The 21,302-nt window shown below is 28.1% G+C and overlaps 1 protein-coding gene across 1 annotated transcript in view; it reads left to right on the top strand.

Moving 5' to 3' along the window:
- The window catches only part of Brr2 (U5 small nuclear ribonucleoprotein l(3)72Ab), an 82,577-nt gene that overhangs the window by 44,318 nt on the left and 16,957 nt on the right, over positions 1 to 21,302 (top strand). The window contains exons 23-30 of the mRNA XM_075366036.1: positions 1,059 to 1,280; positions 3,959 to 4,076; positions 7,804 to 7,942; positions 9,113 to 9,300; positions 11,364 to 11,483; positions 14,322 to 14,534; positions 16,132 to 16,368; positions 20,655 to 20,857. Coding sequence (XP_075222151.1) covers positions 1,059 to 1,280; positions 3,959 to 4,076; positions 7,804 to 7,942; positions 9,113 to 9,300; positions 11,364 to 11,483; positions 14,322 to 14,534; positions 16,132 to 16,368; positions 20,655 to 20,857 — 1,440 coding nt within the window. The remainder of the gene's footprint in view (positions 1 to 1,058; positions 1,281 to 3,958; positions 4,077 to 7,803; positions 7,943 to 9,112; positions 9,301 to 11,363; positions 11,484 to 14,321; positions 14,535 to 16,131; positions 16,369 to 20,654; positions 20,858 to 21,302) is intronic.

The raw sequence follows: 21,302 nt of genomic DNA, 5'->3' as shown, positions 1-21,302 counted from the left end.
TCACCTACAAATTCTTGCTCATTCTTACTGAAAGCATACTGCTAAGATTTCAACATCTTGTTTTTGTGTGATAATATCTAACTTGTTGGTCTGCCACAGAATTTTCTTTCTTCTACCAGCCCAATCTCATAGAAACATTTGACTTAAATTTTACATCATTTTTGTATGATGACAGATTTATCTGCATGGTTTTTTATAAAAAAACAACTTTTACCAACCAAGTTGCTACACCTGTTAATTTTTTTTTAATATGTTTTTACTTTTCCTATAATTACTTTCCCTTGGCTTACCCCATTATAGTGTATGATGGATAACCTTTGGGCTTGAAGTTATTGGTTATGTACAACATAGATTTTTTTTATAGTGATTCCTATCACCAATTAAGAAACAGTGCCCCAGAATATGCTTACAGAGAAAGTTGACCATAACAAACTAGCTAAATATTAAAGCTATAATAACTGTATAAGTTCCCATGCCCCTAGAATAGATCCAGTGAGTATCTAATTAAATCCTACTAAACACCAGTAAGAAGGAATCAAGGATGAGGTAAAGTTGTGGGTAGTGGTACATGATAATCCACGTTCAAAAGAAATGCAAAATAAGACAAACAGCTCTTCCAAAAAAATGTTGCAAGGCCCTGTACTGACAGCAGAAATGTGTTCTACCTATAATCTCTGAGGAGATGGGTTACCCAGGTTGGGAGCAGCAGATAAACAAATGAAAATTTAGTGTACCAATTTCAAATGTGTATTACAACAAACTTCTTTTCCTCCAGAAAGAGCTGCCTGAGACATTTCCTAGGCTCAACATTTCCTTTAGGCAGAAGCCCTTGTTCATAACTCAGATTTTTGTATTGTAATAAAACTTTGTTGAGCACTGTCTGATGCAGGGGGAAGGAATTGTGCATGATAAACTATAAAATCAGGACTGTAGTAGTTATGATAAAAAATTTTATTTTTTAAAGTAAGTTCACTTTAGTATTTAAGGGTGTTATTATTTTTTTTCTTGAAGCAATGTTGTTTTTATGATTAATTCTTGTAAATTAAAATTTTTTACAGGTCAACTCTACGGGTTGAATTGACTATAACGCCAGATTTTCAGTGGGATGAAAAACTACATGGTGCTTCAGAAGCATTTTGGATATTAGTTGAAGATGTTGATTCAGAAGTTATATTACATCATGAATATTTCTTACTTAAGTCAAAGTATGCTCAGGATGAACACCTTGTTAAATTTTTTGTTCCTGTTTTTGACCCTCTACCACCTCAGTATTTTCTTAGGTTTGTGTCATAATATATAAAAAAAACTATTTTGTTTTCATATCTGTAGAAAAATAAGCAATTTATGTTAGTCTAAATTACCATTAAAAAAATACTGTTTTATCGAATCTGGATATTCTTCAAACCATTGCATTTAGCCTTTTAGATTATTAACCTGGTTGTAACAATCATAATTCACTATTTTATTACTGGATTCAAATCATGTGGAGTGCTCTTTAGTGTTATTGATAATAAAAAAAATGTTTAAATCTTTGGGAATAGATTCAACCTATTTTTGGAGGTGTAGTTATCACAATTATTGACAACATTGTTAAGAGACTTGTACCACTTGTTTATTAGTTTGAATTGGCTCTATTTTCATCCTAACTTATAGAGAAAAAGTTTTAATCATCTTTGTAGACTGCGTTTTTCAAATATGTAAGATACAAAAATAATAGTAAAATATTTAATTGGTTTGATCTTTGATGAAAAATACATGTTCAGATAGACAAATCTGTTGGTTCTGTATATTTACCCCATACATCAACTAGTTTCTGTTTTCATTTGAATTATAATTCAAAAGAAAAAAAAATGGCAAGTTACTTCTTGATAAAATATAGCGTTGCAATTTAATTAATACAAATAAAACTAAATTAAATTAAACGTTAATCTAATTTAAAATTAAACAAAGATATTAATAATTTGTAAAGTAGGGTTACATAATTTAGTTAAAACTGATCATATGATTAGAATAATTTGGAAAATATATTTAACAGGCATATTGTGACGTAAAGAAAGTATGCTTCCTTAAAAAAAAAAAGTAATAATTTTTTTTTTCAAAGTTGGTTCATTATGTGTATTTGATAAAAAAATTAAATATCTTATTTACTTTATAATAGTTACGGTAATTATGTATGTCATGGTGTTGAACAAGTACTTGTTCAATATTCTAAAACCTTTAATATGTTGGTTCATGGAATATCTTCATTAATGCATTATAATTTTATATCATATTTTTATAAATTTACTGTTTTTACTGTTACTTTACTGATTTACATTCATTAAGATTGTTTTACTTACTGTACTATTGAAAGTTTCTTTTTATGTATTGCTTCTGAATGTACCATTTTAAGAAGAAGCATTTTAAGAATGTACCATTTTAAGAAGAACCATTTTAAGAATGTACCATTTTAAGAAGAACCATTTTAAGAATGTACCATTTTAAGAATTCAAAATGTGAATTAATTAATTTTATTACTGCATAAATAATAGATTTTTTAAATTACGTTTTCATTTTGTGAATAGTTGTAAGAATTACATAATTTTGATATTATTAGGTAGTTTTTATACTTTAAAAATTCAACTCCGTTTTCCTGCCCAAAAATTAACAATCTAATTATTTTTAAAACTTGAGCAAACATTTTTCAACTTTATAAGTATCCTTGATTTTTTTAAATAAATTTTTGATGGACAAAGAACCATATTACAATAGTAGGAATGAAATAATATCATAACATGGGACTAACTAAAATGTAAATGCAGTCACATGTAATGGTTAGAAAATGTTGATAATGTCCATATTTAAAGGATTATCCCTTTTTTTTAATCCACACAGCAAAGAATGCAACTGAACTATTATCATCATAAATATTCAAGAACTTGCTTGTTTTTTAACTCAGATTTTAAAATGAAAGTATCATATTTTTCTTATAAATTTCCATGAATGGATGATAGATGCTTTTTGATTGCTCGGTTTTAAATTCATACTTTTTTATTAGTAATAAATTTTTTCTGCTATTAAATTTTCTTCATTTGTAGGATTTATTACTTTTAGTGGTCATAGAGTTATATTTAACCTGTAATATAACAAAGTATACTATTTATCCAAGCTGCACAGAAAAACTGACTCTGTTTATGTTATAGAGAGAAATACTAGATCAGTTTTTAATTTAAGTATTTATTTCATTTATTATTACACATTCACAACTGCTAAAATTACTGGTGTAAATAAAATCTTTTCATGTAAAAAATTACGTTTAAATATTCATTTTTATTTGAGTTGTTCATTTAGTTGTTAGTTGTGTGAAATTATATGCTATAATATAAACAAAATATTATTATTTCGTACTTATAACAGTATGTATTATATGTAATAGACGGTAAAACAGGTTTGGTTTAAAGTTTTGACAAAAAAAAATGTTTAACGTTATCTACTCCATCATATGACATCAATGCAATCTTCCAAGATATTGGTACATTTCAATCTATAGTTGTTTAAGAACAGAAATTTGAAATTATTTTCTTTTTTTGTTTACACATTGTATATATTTCTCTTATTTTTTTTCTTTACACATGCAAATATATCTTGGTGATTTTTATTACATGAAAATATTCTAGATATCTTTCTACCTATCATAGAAATTCTGTTTGTGACATATTTAAATTTTTTTACAATCTTTTTTTTTAATAATTTTTATTATAGCAAAACAAAGTATGTGGTATAAAACTGCTGCTGTTGTTGCTCATGCTCTTGCAAGCTACAATTCATTATCTTTCTTTTAGCCATACTATTGTTTTCCTGTAATAATATATTTTCTACATAATACTACAATTAATTTAACAATTTTGGGGATATTTTTTTTAAACTTTCAGCTCTTGAAAAAAATAAAATTATAATTTTTGTTTGTTATTCCTTTCAGAATTGTATCAGATAGATGGATTGGTGCTGAAACACAGTTGCCTGTGTCTTTTAGACATTTAATATTACCAGAAAAAAATCTTCCCCCAACTGAGTTGCTTGATCTTCAACCTCTTCCGGTAAAGAATATTTTCATTATTAAAAATTTGTTTAAATGTCAACTATTATTTACTTATTATTGTATTATTCAAATTTTTATTTGAAACCATTTACATTAACAATAGATATAATAAAAAAAGGACTGAAAATTTGCGGACGTATTAAAATATGTGAGAATATGTGTTGTGAAGGAATATTATTTATTACAGTCATATTGTACAATTAATTAAAAAAGAACTAGGTTTAAAGACAAGTTTTAATTTTTTGTGATCTCACTTTGGAAATATATGGCTTCAGACAAGCTTCATATTTTATTTTACACACTACAGAAAAGTTTATATAGAATTAGAAATTGAAAATACTAATTTATCAAATAGTATTGATAAAATGTAATTAAAATAAATTGAATGAAGAAACATTCTATCAAAGCTGCATTATTCATTCAGTGATATAATGAAATTAATTTAAATTATTTGAAATTAATGTAAACCAATAATAGGTATTAATGAAATTTAAATGAACTTAAAATACTACTGTAACAGACCAGCACAGTGTTTAAATGTAAAATCTCATGTCAATGTAAAAATTATGTCTGATAAGTTTGTTGTTACAATCAATTGATAATGCAGATTATTAAGACAGGAATTATTTAAAAAATAAATTAATCATATTTTAAAAGTACTTTTTTACATTTAACATTTGAACAAAGTTATCATTAATGACTAGCATTGATTAGCGTTAATGTTATTGTTAATGCATTTTGATTCCCACACTAGTTGTTGTAGATTGCTTCTTTTTTTTATTTTATTAAATGGATATTTCAAAAGTACATTGATTGAGGTGGAATATTTTTGATCTATCTTGTTTTTTTCTACATATTTAATATTGTTAAAATTAAATATATTAAATGTGATTTTTTTGAGTGTGTTCAATTTTTAGATTATTGGTTAATGCTGTTATATCTTTTTACGATAGGATTTTCTGTCTATTTTTCGTCTGTTTTGATTCAATAAAAAACTTACTTTTAAAAGTATTTTATTTTTTGTTGATTGTATTTACATTGTATTTTTTTACTTGTATTTACAAGTTTTGTTACTAAATGCTCTGCATTTATTAGTCTTTTAACAAAGCTGTTTTACTACAAACTTAAAAAAAATCTATTTTTATGCACTGAATTTTGTGATTTACGTTTCATGAAAACTACTGGCGTTTAGGAATCCATTTTATCCTATTTCCCTGCTCAAATTATATAAGAAACCACCAACTTCTACTTCTTAATTTGGGACCCAGAAATTACAGTAGGGCTTCTTTTATTAGAAGAGCTGAAATCCGGGCGAAATCATTTGCTAGCCATAATTTGAAAACAAAGCTTTTCCAGTCATATGTTTATAAGAATGTTCTTCATTATTTTCACCAGTAGAAATGCCCTGAAAGTTTCTCTGTTTCTTCGTGGGACACCTTGGATATATATCTTTTGTAATTTAAAATATTTAACATTTTTACTACTTTTGTTTTATATGGAGATGTTCCCTGCATATTGGTTGGTTTTTGTGTCACTCTACTAACTGAAATTAAGTCCATTACACTTTCCTCCAGTTTTCATTAAAATAAATTTAAAGTTATATAGTGTTCATTAAAAGAAAGTTTTAATAATGAACTGTACATATTAAAACTTACTTTGGGTGTAAGTTTGTGTCTAACCTGTGACTACAGTTTTTTCTACAAGTTTCTGTATATTTATTTGTAAATTTTGTTTATACAAAATTAATCAACAGCATTATTCCATTTAAAATAATGTTTACTGAATAAATTTTTATTGACTTGCTCATGTACGAGGTATGTTCTGAAAGTAAGGTTATGTGTCTGTAACTATGAGGGAAATTTTTCATTTCAAAGTTGGCATTCCTGCGTGAAGGGGAAGTCGAAGTGAAGAGAACAAGCCTAGGTGGGGATGAGTTGCTTGATTGGTTGCATCAGTATCATGTCTTAACATGAACCTGACAATTCCCAATCCTGCAAAATGTAAAGTGTGAGCCCTCATCTAACATCTCACTATCACTAAAAATGAAAATCTCCTCAACATCCACAACGTAATTGTTTTGTTTATGGCAATGTGATGTCATGTGATGAAGTAACAAAGAGGTGTAGGGAGTTCAAATATGACAAAACAAACATTCATAATGAACAGAGGAACAGAGGAACAGAAGACCATCACTTGTGACGAGCTCGAACGGCTGATTCGTGGAGATCACCATTTGACTGTGGAAAAACTTCATGAAATCTGCCAGAAGTTGGTTAAATTGAGTTGGTTACTGTATGAAACAGTAACCAACAGTTTGAATTTTCAAAAACTGTTTGTGCAGTGGGTACCGAAAATGTTTACAGAAGAATACAAAACAAATTGAGTTTCAGCGAAACAGATTGGGAGTTTTGTGACTGTTATGAGCTTCAAGTGTGAAGAATTCCTCGATTCTTGTGATTTCATGGTAAAACCTGGGTGGCTCACTACACTTCAGAATCCAAAAGGCAGTTTATACAGTGGTAGCATACTAGTTCCCAGTCAGCATATAAATTCAAAACCCAACATTCCACAAATAATGGTGCCTTTTTCTGGAATAAAAAAGGAATTTTTCTTATCAATTTTTTGATTCCAGTTTAATTCGTAAGTGCCGACAGATACTGTGAGACTCTGAAAGTTTTGTTGCAAAAAAAGAAAAAAGAAGACAGATAACAAAGGGAGTTCTTCGTTCCATGATAACGCTTGGCCTCACATCACACACAAAACAGTCTGATCACCTCAATAGTTTTGGTTGGGATATTTTGAATCTTCCAGTCTATAGTCCCACTCTGGCACTATGTGACTTTTTTCTTTTTACCCTTTTGCCTTTTGAAAGACCATATGGGCAGAAAATACTTTTCAGCTGATGACAAGGCAAGGAATTCTGCATTGTGTAGGAATGGTCAAAGGAGATTGTGGCAGGAACAAGTGATAGGAATACAAAAGTTAATATCCAATCTGACCTAATACTTGGAACTGAATGGCTTATATGTAGAAGAATAATAGTGGTATATTTGTGTGACTTGCTATATAATTTTCATTAATAAATTGGCATTTTTCAATTTTTGTAACTTTACTTTCTGAATGTACCTCATAATTAACAGTTCTTTAATTATACATAATTATTATCACTGCTTCAATATAATCAATCTGTGTCGTGTAAACATGTTAATAATTTTTTTCCTATTTAATGAAGATACAGTTAAAAAAAGTTATTCTGCTGTTAAAATTTTTTGATAATTCATTTTGAAAAATATTATGAATTTATTTGTTTTCAAGAATGATGTCTGTATTATTTATTAAAAAAAATATATATTGTGATCTTAGAGGCTCTGGTCATATTAAAAGTTGTTTAGCTGTTGATTTAATAATTCTGTTTAAATATACGTTTTGAAATTTATGTTTGTAAATGATGATATTAATTTAATTTAATAATATGGCATATAGAATTTTAAGATGTATAGTTTTGGATAGGTTTGAAATGAGGGAGATGTAGAGTGAATATATTAAGAACAACTTTTTTTTCTGTGATTGGTTAGATTTATTAATGGTTTGTTTATGTACAGCTTGCGTTCAGTGAAAGCGTTATGAGAATTCCTTGCCTAAATAATGACATATGATTGAAAGTTTTTTTTATTAAATGTTTTATCTTTAGTGTCAGTTGGTAACTAAGATTATTTATGTTGTAGGTTACTGCCTTGCGGAACACATTATTTGAGAGTTTGTATAGTGATACATTTCCACAATTTAACCCAATTCAGACACAAGTGTTTAATGCTGTTTATAACAGTGATGATAATGTATTTATTGGTGCTCCAACAGGCTCAGGTAATATTTTTTTTTAATAATTTGTGATAAATAGTTAATTAAATTCCTATTGTTCATAGTTTAAATGAAGTTTTGTGATCCACAGCTCAACGTATTGATAAAAATTCATATTTAGTTGAATTTTCTATTTGCCTATTTTTTTAAGGCAGGTAATATAGTAGCATTTCTGCCTTTAATCTGGAAGTTTCTGAATTTGAGTGCTGATCAGAGTTGGCATTTTTCACAAAATAAACAAACATTTTGTATGGTATAACATATCTCTACATGTAAGCATTCATCTTTCTGTGATAAATCAGTAATTAAAAAAAATCCAGTTAAAGATTTAGATTGAATGTGTTCACAGGTTTTCTTAAGTGATTAGGGCTCAGTTAACAGTGATGTCTTTGTAATGTTTGACCAGAAACTGTACAAGACTAGTTGTGGAATTGTAATTAATCATACAGGTAATCTAAACTGCAGCATACAATATATATAAAAAAAAAAAAATTAAATTTATTTTTAATTTTATTTGAAACAGTAAAAATAAATTTTTAGTTGAAAATTGTCTTTTTTAATATTGGGATGTAAAAAAAATGAACTAATTAACTTATTTCGTTAATTAAACTAATTTATTTTGGAAAGAGTAAAATAAATGTTAAAAAATTAATTAAAAAATAAATCTAAATTTCAAAATGCAAAAGGGCAACTTCTCTCTTCCCTTCCCCTTCCCATCCACCTCGCCACCTCATTACCATGCATATTATTTTAGAACTATTATAGTCCTAAAATGTAATTAAATTATAATTAGGAATATAAAGTATAACCTAAATTATAATTAGGACTAAAATAGTCCTAATTATAGTCCTACATGCATAGTATGTATTTACCATGCATACTTATCAAGGTGGGATGATCATATCTTCCGTCTCATCCTCTTCATTAAAATATGTAAAGGAGGCCTGAGGTTGTAATAATAAAACTGAAAAAGCTTGTTTTTTTAGGGATTTAGTTTTTAAAAACACTTTCACATGCAGTCAATCTCTTTGTTAGGAGGAATACTTAGCATGCATATATTTGAAAATAAATTAAAAAAAAAATTGAGTTGAACCTCTCATGTAACAGGTGATTTACCTTGTAATAAATCCACAGTCAACTTGTTAAGATTAATGTATTTTTTGTATTATTAATTAGGCAAGACAACAATTGCTGAATTTGCTGTACTTCGAATGTTATCACAGCATTCTGAAGGAAGATGTGTGTACTTGGTACCAAAAGAATCGCTGGCTGAAATTGTTTTTTCTGAATGGCACCAAAAATTTGGTGGTACTTTGGGCAAAAAAGTAGTCTTGCTCACTGGAGAAACAGGCACTGATCTAAAGGTGAGCTTTCCTTGTTTACATCTTCTTTAGTAGTGTTTAATTATACATGCTTTAATAAATTATTCTTTTTGAAATACCTTTTTAAATGTTTTATTCTGACTGTTTCATTGTAGAATTTAAAAATTAGTCTTCTAAAACATTTTTGAAAAGTTTTTAAGGTTAAATTTTATTATATCTCAAAATTGAACTATTTGATTTTGTGCTGAACTTTTTTGTGTATGAATAATCAGTACTTTATGAAAATACTTATTTTGATCATTTTCATTTATTTTTATTATTAACATTTTTGCATTTTTTAGATTTCATTCTTATTTTCTGAATGATAAGGAAAGATATACACAAAACAATTTAAATGGTCACTCTATGTTATGTGTAAAAATGCAAATTATCTATTATGCAAATATATCAAATAAGAATAACTGTTTTGAAACAAGTTGATGTTATTTATGTAGTTGTTATAGCTTGTTAAAATATAAATATGGTATGTTAAAGAGCAACACTATTAAATTATTTTACTGTAATTTACGGTTACCCTATTTGTGTATTATTTACTTACTGTGATGCATTATGTTATTTTTAATTGTCACATTCTTTTTTACCCAAGTCGTTACCAATAAGAAAAATTATTTCTAGACATATTAACCAATCAAGCATACCTTTTTCATTGCTTTGGAAATTATTTTATTGATATCTCATGAAGAATTTCTTTTTGCATGGAAATTGTATGGTGTTAAATGCAGATTTTAGGCTGGGTATGGAAATATTTCAGCTGATTTTTATCAGTTTATTGTGTGATTACAGTGATGTGTGGTTGGCCATTAATTTGCAGCAGAATTACTCTATTTTCTAAAAGTTGTTATAAATTAAAAAAATAAAACATAAATTGCCATTCCTGTCCAAAACAGCGAGGAAAATTTATATGTTTATAACTTTCACTTAAATTACTTCCTTTTCAGCTTTCAATTCTAAATTTGAATTTTTTTGATCTGAATAGTACATCAAAATTTCAACATGGTTTACAATTCAATTTAAAAATTGATAAAAACACACGTAGTTTGATTTTGAGAAGTAGATTTGAAATCTCTGATTTGTGATATTATGCTTTCAGGTCATGTATCCACCCACCTTGTATAATCTCTTTTTCTGTCCTTTTTCTGTACTCTTATTTTTTCTTTATGAATCTTATAAGTTATACGTAACTTTAACCAGTTCTGGTTAAAGTTAAATCTTTTACCCACTTTTAAAGTTTGTTAGGTTCTTTCATGAATTTCTATACATTTGCTGTCAAAAATATAACAATAGCACTATAATGTTCAGCAACAGAACATTCCTCTAAAGATAAAAATTTTAATAAAATTATTAACTAACATTAAAGAAGGTAATTTCTTTTTTGTCAGATGCAAATATGTAAACAGCTCTGACAAAAAAAAGAGAAATTTCTATGTTGAGTAATGTTTACCTTTCTTAGCTTTGTTCTTTTATTATATGTTGATGATTTATATGTTGATTATGCTATGTTTTTTAGGTGTGTTTCACAACTCCATTGTCAAAATTTATTGTATGGTACTTATAAATTTCTGTTAGTCATTATATAGCATTTAGTTTACACCCCTCCCTTTATTTCATGTCATGTCTTCTTGTTATTTTTTATTAATGGTTATATTTATCTTTTAATTTTATTTATCTATTTCCTGTTCTCAGTAAATTGAGGTTCTTGAAAAGGACATCCGCTTGATTGTTGATCTGTTTATTTATGATTGTTTTATTGTTACTTTTTAATTTAAAGGTTTCTAAATTTTCTAAAATGCTCTTTCTTGTTCCTTTAATGCAATTGTGAATTCATTTCATTGATTCCTACATTTTCATTTGGGTCTATGTCCTTTTATTAAATGCATTGCATAATTAGAGTCTTGCTTTTGATTTTTAAAAGATCTCATGTGTTCGTTACATCTTAATTTTAATTTTCTTCCCATTTGTTCCAAGTAATACACAAATGCAGTGTAATTTACAGTGCATAAATAAATGAATGCATCATAAATAAAATATTTTATTTTTGTTTTTAGCTGTTAGCCAAGGGACAAATTATCATTTGTACTGCTGAGAAGTGGGATGTGTTATCAAGAAGATGGAAACAAAGGAAAAATGTGCAAAATATCCAACTGTTTATTGTTGATGAACTACAGGTAACATTACATTTTATACAGCATTATTATATGTTTTAGATTAATATATTTGTGTTGTTTTGTTAATATATCATGATGTTAAGATGCTGAGTTAGAATTTGAAATAAGATGTTTTGACTTTGAGTTTTGATGCTTATTTTTAATTTAATCATAAATAGTTCAATTATTCTTAAAATGACAGGTTAAGTTGAAAGTTAAAAAAGTGATAATTAGAATCAGACATGTTGGATTAGCATAAAATTAAATACATTGAATTCCAATACTTAAGTATCTCATATTAAGAAGATTGATGTGTTGCTGAGCCATGTTTTATTTGGACTTGTATTTCCTTTAAAACGTAAGATTTAACAGTATTCCTAGTGATCAATTTAAGCTTTTTATGTGGTGTACAGTTTACTTAATCATATAATTTTTTTACTGGTACTGTTAAATTATGGAAAGAAAAATATGTCCATTCTGCTGCCACAAGCTGTATTAATACTATTCTGATCTCCTGATCTTATATAAACTGTTTAATTAATCAGTAAAATAAAATGTGATCCTACAGTTTTCTGTTTTACAACAAAATTATAAAATGTGTCAATATAGATTGTAAAAATGAAATTAAAAGTTCTATGAGTTTAAAAATGCATTAAAAAATTAATTAATTACTATTAGTAATAATTTTTGCCATAGTAAGTATTAGTTGAGCAAATACATTTTATTTATAGGCATAATGAAGGAAGAGAAACCTTATTCTTATTTTTGAACATTTCTGATCATAGTACAAATTCTATACAATTACACTTAAGACTTCTTCAGACAATGACATAAATGTTTCCATGATACGAAATCTCTTGTTAGTTTCAGGTGTTAACTTTACAATTTCATTAGTGTCATCTCACCTTTGTGGAAGTTTATATTGTGTGAATGTGATATTAATAATCTCTTCTTTGTTTAATTCTACATATTTTGCTTGTCCGGGAATGTTATGTATCACTTTTTTCAGTCTTCTAAAGCAAAATCTTATCGTTTATATATTCTTATTTTTTTAACATTTTTTTATCAAGCCACAATTTCCTCCAAGAATTTAAAAAAAAATTATTCTGTGAGTAATTTCTTTCTGTGCCATAAATCAGTCAGTATATACAGCTTGACTTGGTTGATTTAACAGTAAGCAGTTTTGGGAGAGATGGTAATATAAATAATTGTTATATGCAGTGCAAAAAATTAAAGAGGGGTGGAAGTGGTGAATACTAAATGACAAGTGGGTTGGGAATGCTTGATGATAGAATTTTTCAAATTGAGACTACAGAAAACAGTAATTTATTTCACAAGAATATTATTTATAGGGAAAAATCTGAAATGTACAATAATGGTGTGTTATATTGTAACACTGTTCATACAGGCTGTGAGATATAGCAATGGATAAATCTGTTCAAAAGCTCGTATGAAAGTGGAAATATGCTTCTTTTTCTTAGAAAATATTTGAAGAAAATGAAATTAAAGAAATGAGTATAGCTCTTTTTCATGAACTTAACACTGTAAACATTGTAAAAATTAGGAACTCTCTGAAGGGTTGATATGAAACTTATAAACAGTTGAAAAATGTTTCTTATGATGTAGTTTTTATACTATTTTACCTGATGAACTTATTGTTAATATATAATAAGGTGAAATAGTGGATAAATTTGTTGAAATTAATTTAAATCTTGAGGCAATAATAAAATATTTTAAAGAACTGGATAGCAGATAAAATATGAAAAGAGTGCTTAGGGAATTTCATTTTACCATTATATCATTATATAAGGTTGGAATTAAGAAGTAAGAACTGTGAAAGAATGTCTGAAATTTATTTTATTATTTTTGTTTCTTAATGAATTAAATTTTTTTTGTTTTAATTAATTCCTTCTACAGAAAATTTTGAGACTTGAAATGTTTGTCTTCTAAATGTTGTGCTTATGCAACTTTGGCTTTTTTTTGTAAGTTTTATAAACAATTTAATGTATTGTTTTGAAAGTATTAATATTTTATTTTAATTTATGAAAAATTTGTTTGTTCTAATAAATTTATTAGTACTCACTAGATCAGTTTATTCATTTCAATATGTAATATAATTTTGAAATATGAATCAAATATGAGAAAGTTCTATGAGAATGAAGCATACTGTTTGTTCAATGGAAGCGAAATTCAAGATACCATCTTCAATTAAGATCCAATGAAGTATGTTGGTAACTTGTGTCTAGTTTATGAAAATTGAAGGCTTTAACTTTAAATTATAATTTTTATAGAAAACACAATGATGAAAGTTATAAGCAATTCCTCTTCTTTAGTTATTTGTGACATTATTTTCTTATTACATTAATTTTTTATTTTTCTCTTACTTTAAATCTGTGTTTTTTTACTCGCTTTTCTTTAAAACACAATGTTTTTTCTTCATGTTTGTTCTCAAATCTTTCATCCTTAATTTAACATACTTCCTGACATTGCCAGTTGATGAAATTTTGCACAGTTACTAAGGTCGGATGATAATAAAGTATTCTACCATTACTTTTGCAAAAATCCTCCTGTACAGGGGTAAATTAAGGGTGTAGGTGTAAAAAAATTGCAAAATCTGAAAAACGGCTATGCAGGGTTTTTGGGGTTATAGATGACAAATCCGATAGCTGTTGACATAAAAAAATGACAAAAACTTGATGTGAAAGTTTGACAACATTTTGTCATCACTCATATATATATAAATTATAAAGCAAGTTTTTACAAATTTTGATAAATTTTTGTAATATTATTTATTATTATGCCTAATTTGGTGTTCACTATTCCATTTTACTTATACATTTCTATGTTTTATTTTTACAGTTAATTGGAGGAGAAGATGGCCCAGTTCTTGAGGTTGTGTGTTCTCGTATGAGATACATTTCTTCTCAGTTAGAACGACAAGTACGGATTGTTGCACTGTCATCATCTTTAGCTGATGCAAGAGATGCAGCACAGTGGTTAGGTTGCAGTCCTAATGCAACATTTAATTTTCATCCTAGTGTTCGACCTGTACCTTTAGAATTGCATGTTCAGGTATGTATATGTATATATGTTTTACAATATATAAATCATAACGTAATAGACCGTAAAGTTATTCTTACATATGTAGAAATTTTGGTTTTCTTTAATTTTTAATGTGCAATTTTAGAGGTTGTAAAAATTCTTTTAATTTAAGACTGTGTAATTAATTTAACCTGTCTAAAAGGCAATTAATTACATGTGATATAATTGTTTGATGTTTAATATTGGTGGAAGGCTCCTATTAGAAACATATACTACTCTAAACATAGTACAGAGACAAAAAAAAAAAAAAACTTGCAGTTTTAAGCTAATGAAACAATGTAACCATGTTTCAGTGCAATGTAGAACAACTAAGAATCAAATTGGTTAGTTAATGTGATTTAATTTAAATTTATCTGAAAAATACTGAATCAGGATGTAGTTGAAAAGCTGTGATTACTATTGCTTTTTGATGATGAGGGCTTGATTTATGGCGTTCAAATTTTCTATGAATAAAATTAAATCATTATGGTTGGGAGTTGACTGAACTTTTGTCTAATAAATTTTTTAAAAACTTTGCATTGTTTTAATATTATGGGAACATCATAATATTAAAAAGTATATGAAAAATTTTTTTTTTTTTTTCAGTTGGCATCATTACTATGGTCATTAGTATATAATAAATGCATATATATCTTAACAAAAAAATTGATTTTTTCTATGTAAGTGATGTACTGGAACCAGTTTATTGAACTGTTATGAAATTTTGACATCCTTTGCTATGGTCACCAGCTTCACCACTAGATGCTGTTGACATTTTAGATAGCTATTTTTCTTTTATATAAGGAAAGCTATTTTTCTTTTATATTTTCTTTTTCTAAGGAAATTGAAATTCTAAAGATATTCAATTTCCAGGAAGGTATTTCCTATAGGATGGAGGAGACATTGCAAAAGTTGCAGAATAAAGGATTGTAGTTTACTGCTTTATACAAAAGAACTTTTGTAGACTGTTATGCTTTACCTCGATATTCTTATTTCACAGTAACTGAATTTTTTTAATAAGTGTCCCACTTAAAATCTTGTTATTTATATTTAATTTATGGTTCACTAATTTGTTATTAAAAATGAAACAAACTTTTTTTTGACAAATTAATGGTGTTAAAAAATAATAAAAAGAGTATTTCACTGATCTCATTTAGATTTTTGAAAGTTTTGTTAACGAACCTTTTTTTTATAGATGTGTTGGATTTTAGTAAATAATTTTTATTTAACAATTAAAAGATGCATGTTTATGTGATAAATTTTGTTGTCATAAAACTTATTTTGTAATTTAAAGAAAAAAAAATTATAACTTGAGTATTTTTGTATCCTACTGTTCTTGTTGATTGAAAGGCAGTTTTATCTTGCCAAGAAAAGCTAGATCTTTGGCAAAAAATCATTGACAAAAATCTGTTTTTGGAGGCTGTGATGGTATTGACAAGAGTGAGTAATGTGGTCAGATATTTGCTAGAAAATTGTTATAAAGAATATATGACTTAGTTTAAAAATTGTAAATTTATGTCCATCATTTACATACTCTTGAAATAATTAATATTTGTTTTTGATTCATTATTAATTTTCATTCTTGCAGGGATTTAATATCACACATAATGGATCAAGATTAATAGCTATGGCAAAACCAGTGTATAATGCTATATTGAAACACAGTCCACATAAACCAGTCATTGTATTCGTACCATCAAGAAAACAAGCACGACTTACTGCAATTGATTTACTGACGTTTACTGCTGCTGAAAGTCAACCGAATAGATTTTTTCATGCTGAAGAAGATGATATTAAACCTTTCTTAGATAGAATGACAGATAAAGTATGTAATTGATTTTTACTATTAATATTATGTTCTGTTTCATAATTATGGTTGTATCTTTAGTAATTTAACTTGTGCGGCAAAAATTTGCCTGTAATTATTACTTTCATTGCTGAGTTAATGATGAGCACTATCTAAACAGTTCTGTTATTTCAGCATATGAATTTTAAATTATTTAAGTTTTATACGAGGTGTGATAAAAAAATACAGTGAATGAATTTTTATAGCGGCAACTGCCGACGCTACATACATATGCTGTAATTTGTCCAATAGCGTGATCAACTGAGACAGGCAGGAACAATTTGTAACACGTTTGAGCTTGCCAGTCAGCTGCCAGAGCCGCTATAGTGGGTTTGTGTTTATCGTCGCGCAACATTGATTTTGAACAACACATTAACATTAAGTTTTGTTTTAAGTTGCAAAAGAATCCCAAAGAAGCTCACGAAATGTTAGAATCGGTGTATGGCGATAATGTGGTAACTTTGAAGACTGCGTACAAGTGGTATGACCGATTTAAAAACGGAAATGAGTCTGTTGAAGACGAGCAGCGTGCGGGACGTCCAGTAACCTCAAAAACAGTTGAAAATGTGCAAAAAGTGGAAACAATGGTTTGTTCAAACAGGTGAATGACTATTCGAGAGCTATCGGAAGACCTTAACATCTCGCATGGATACGTTCAAAGCATTTTAACTAATGAATTGCAAATGAGACAAGTGAGTGCAAAATTTGTTCCCAGACTTTTGAGTGATGAACAGAAGGAAAATCGTGTGTCAATTTGCATGGAGTTGAAGGGTCGTCTTCATGCAGATCTGGAGTTCATGACCAAAATTGTAACTGGAGATGAAAGTTGGGTCTATGGCTATGACCCTGAGACCAAAATGCAGAGTTCCCAATGGAAAACCAGTTCATCTCCTCGCCCTAAAAAGGCACGTCAGTCAAAATCCAACATCAAGGTCATGCTCGTTTTTTTCTATAGTGGGGGCATAGTGCGATCAGAGTTCGTTCCAAGGGGAACAACTGTAAACTCTGAATTTTATAAGGGTGTACTGCAACATTTGCGAAACAACGTATGAAGAAAGCGACCAGAAAAATGGACCAATGGCTTCCTTCTTCACCACGACAACGCGCCGTGTCACACCTCGCTTCTCATTCGCGAGTTTTTGGCCGAAAAAGTATTCCTGTCTGTCCACATCCGCCATACTCACCAGATTTAGCATCATGCGACTTCTGGCTCTTCCCAAAAATTAAAAGTGTGCTTAAAGGAAAACGTTTTGACACCATTGCTGACATTGAGAGGGCCACGACCGAGCAGCTGAAAGCCCTTCCGAAAGACGCCTTCCAGAAGTGCTTCCAGTCATGGAGTCAACGTTGGGATAAGTGCATTGCTAGCCAAGGACAGTACTTTGAAGGAGATTAAATCGAATTCTATGTAACCTTATTACTTTTTTAAAAAAAAATTATTCACTGTATTTTTTGATCACACCTCGTATGTAGTTGGTGTGTTTGTATTTTACATTTCTTATTTTAGAAGAAGGGGCTATTCATTATTTGTACCTATGCTTTAGACTTATTTGTATGTTATGCTTTAGACTTAAATTTCAGAATATCTGAAAGACTGAGCTTATTTACTACTTGCATCTAAAGATTACTTTTAATTTTTTATATTTTATTGTTACTTGAAGCTGAGCAATAGTGTAATAACTAATTGCATGAACTCATATTGCCATCCTTCATATCAACTTCATATAAAATAAAATTTCATACATATCCTGATACCATTGGAGTTATCTGCATGGTTTGGGAATGCACACTACGTTTCTCCAAATTTTCCTATTCTCTCACCATGTTCCCTTTTACACTTGCTGTCAAATTTATTGTCTTCTCTTCACACTTTGTTTAATTCTGTTTTACTTTGCCCTTAGATGTCTTCTTTTTTTTTTTTTCGGTTTTCTTCCATCATTTGTATTTCTTGTATCACTCTTTTTGTGTTTAAAATCATTATGTATTCGTTGGTTTCTTGTATTTTTTATAACTCAGCAACTTCATATTTTCAACCTGAAGCCTGCTCTTGTTTTGTTATCTTCCATATTTCTGTTTGATTTATTCTTTTAGGTACATGATAATATTATTCGTAATAGCCTTGGTCTTAGAGAAATATAACTGAACAGATAACAAAATGTTGATGTATTCAATAAAATCCTTAAAAATCTGCTGTTTTCATGGTAATGTGAAATGTACCTGGGCCACTGGTAGTAAAACTATTTTAGCAGATTCATATAATTCTGATGCTGGGTGATTTTCTGTAATCTTTTAAATCTAAATATTTATTCTTTTATTTTTTATCATACTTTTTCGTGATTTAAAATTTTACCTGTGGCACAATTGTTTGTTTTTTTATTATTATATGTTGTATAATAGTACAAATATATTCATTCTCCATGAAATTCCCTGTAATTTTCATCCTTCATGTATTCATCAACAGTCATTTAAGTAAAAGGTTGCTTAAAGTTAAGGATAAGTGAATGTCCAATAGGCTGGTTTTTAAAAGGGAGCCGTTTTTAATTGAGAGGTGGGTTATGGGAATCAGATTTTATTTTTGTTTGTAATATCTTTTTTTTAAATAACAATGTGAAGGGTTAAATGAAAATTCATTTTTTGTAGAATGGAAAAAATCAGGTTAATATTTAATAATACCAAAGAGGGATGAAATTTAAAAAAAAAAAAAAATATGCGTTAGACAAAAAGTATATTAATTAAAAATATTTTTTGTTCTTCAGTTTTAATAAAACACGAAAAAACAAGAAAATTATGTTTTACTAGGGGATGGCAAAGCCCCCAAGTCAATATTTCAATAAGTATTTTAGACAAAGAATGTAAGTTGTGTAAGTTTTCATTTGTGTACTAACATTTTTACCAGAGTAGGGTCGAACTCAGTTCTAAATAAAAGTATTCTTTTTACAATGAAATGTAAAATAGTGCACCAAGATTTTGTTAACAAATAGTCTCATAGAAAAGGTTAAAAAATTTAAATATTTAGGAGAGACAATCCAAGAAGATGGATTACAGAAATCCATCATAGATGATAGGATTCATAGAATGCAAAGAGTGTATGGTCTGACTAAGAATATCTTTAACAAACAATGCTTATCAAAAAATACAAAAATAATGCGTTATAACACTATAATTAAAGCAGAATGTTTATATGCTTGTGAGTGCCTATTATGTTATTATAAAATAGAATCATTAGAGAGAAGAATTATTAGGAAAATATTGGGTCCACTAAAAACAAATGAAGGCTGGAAATTAAGAAGTAGCTGTGAAGTATATAAAAGGATAGAAAAATTTATAGAAACAATGAAAAAAAAAACATTGATTTTCTTTAGGCACTTAGATCTTCAAGTACTTTTGGGTACAAATACTTTTTTGGTACTTCAAGTACAAGTGGGATTCAGCATATCAAAAAAGGTCTAGAAAGAAACAATGTAAAAGAGATTGAAATAACAGAAAAAGATGTGTTTTGTAGGAAAGTATGAGAAATAGAAAGATTCCAAAGTAGGAAGGATGCATATTCTGCCAATAGTAAGTTAGAGTTCTGCCCCATGATTTATAAAATTTATTTGGCCAGTTATTTGCATTTTGCTATTGTAATAGAGAGGAACACCACTTCAGGCAGGCATGTTTTTGAAATGCTGTGAATTCTGCTATCACTTTTTCTGATAATGAAACTGTTCATATCTTATCAGTGGTTCATAAGTTAACAGAGAAGCAAATTTACAGAAAAACGAGTATTCTACATAGTTTCATTTTCATTGTAAAAGAAAACTTAACAATTTCTAAGTATTTCTACATAGACTTGAGATTTCAATTTTTGTTTGCTTAAATTAGTAATAATTGTCAGCCAGTTGGTTCAGCGATCAACATATTTAATTTGGCTTGATTCTCAGTTGGAGTTTGGTATATTTATCATTGTTTATTATTATTTTTTCCTCATCTGTGTGTAGTAATACAAGATTTTTATCATCCTTCTAGTTTACTTTTATGAATATTTTTTATTTATGATTATAAGATATATTTTTTACGTTTAATTTCAGGATTGTTTTCCTGTAACATTTTGATCTTTTGTGGCTGTTATTTTATTATTTTTGTTTAATTTTTTTTCATTTAACCTTTTTGTCTGAATTATTAATTTTTCACTATTTATTTTTTCTATAAAGTATAATTGGTAAGAATATAATAACGTGTGAATTCATTTATAATTTTGTAATTTGTAATTATGTGTCTTACAGACATTAAAAGAAACATTATCACAAGGAGTGACGTACATTCATGAGGGTTTGTCAGCCAGTGACCATCGACTGGTTGAACAGTTGTTTGATTCTGGTGCTGTTCAAGTGGCTGTTGTAACCAGAAATTTATGCTGGGGTCTTAACATCAGTGCTCACCTTGTTATTATAATGGATACCCAATACTACAATGGAAAAATTCACGCGTAAGCTACTTAATTTCCTTATAATTTCTTTATTTATTCAAAATCTGTGAGCATAATTTGAATGTTATATTTTTTTTTAGTTTGATATTAAAGTAAATAATAACTTGTTCTTCTTATCATAGTCATCAACCTCACCATAATGTAGCTGTAATTAGTAGTACTAGTGAAGGAATTTTTCTGGTATTGTATACAAGGTATGTAAATTGTACACACTGAAAATTTATAGTAAATTCTATATTATTAAGTGTTTACTGACAAATGTTCAGTTTATGAGATGCTGACTACCTGTTATTACTTTTTTCTGAATTATTCTAGTTTATTATTATTTGTAGTTATTATTTAGGTTCTGTTACTGTGTTTGGTGGTTATTGTGTTATTTGGCACAGTGGTCAGTATGTTATTGAATTATTTGAATTTTCAAAAAGTTATTTCATTGTTATCTAAA

This window comes from Lycorma delicatula, chromosome 5 (genome assembly GCF_047948215.1).
Source record: "Lycorma delicatula isolate Av1 chromosome 5, ASM4794821v1, whole genome shotgun sequence".
NCBI classification, from domain to species: domain Eukaryota; kingdom Metazoa; phylum Arthropoda; class Insecta; order Hemiptera; family Fulgoridae; genus Lycorma; species Lycorma delicatula.
The sequence above is the reverse complement of the archived record's forward strand: the minus strand, read 5'-3'. Positions and strand labels throughout refer to the sequence as shown.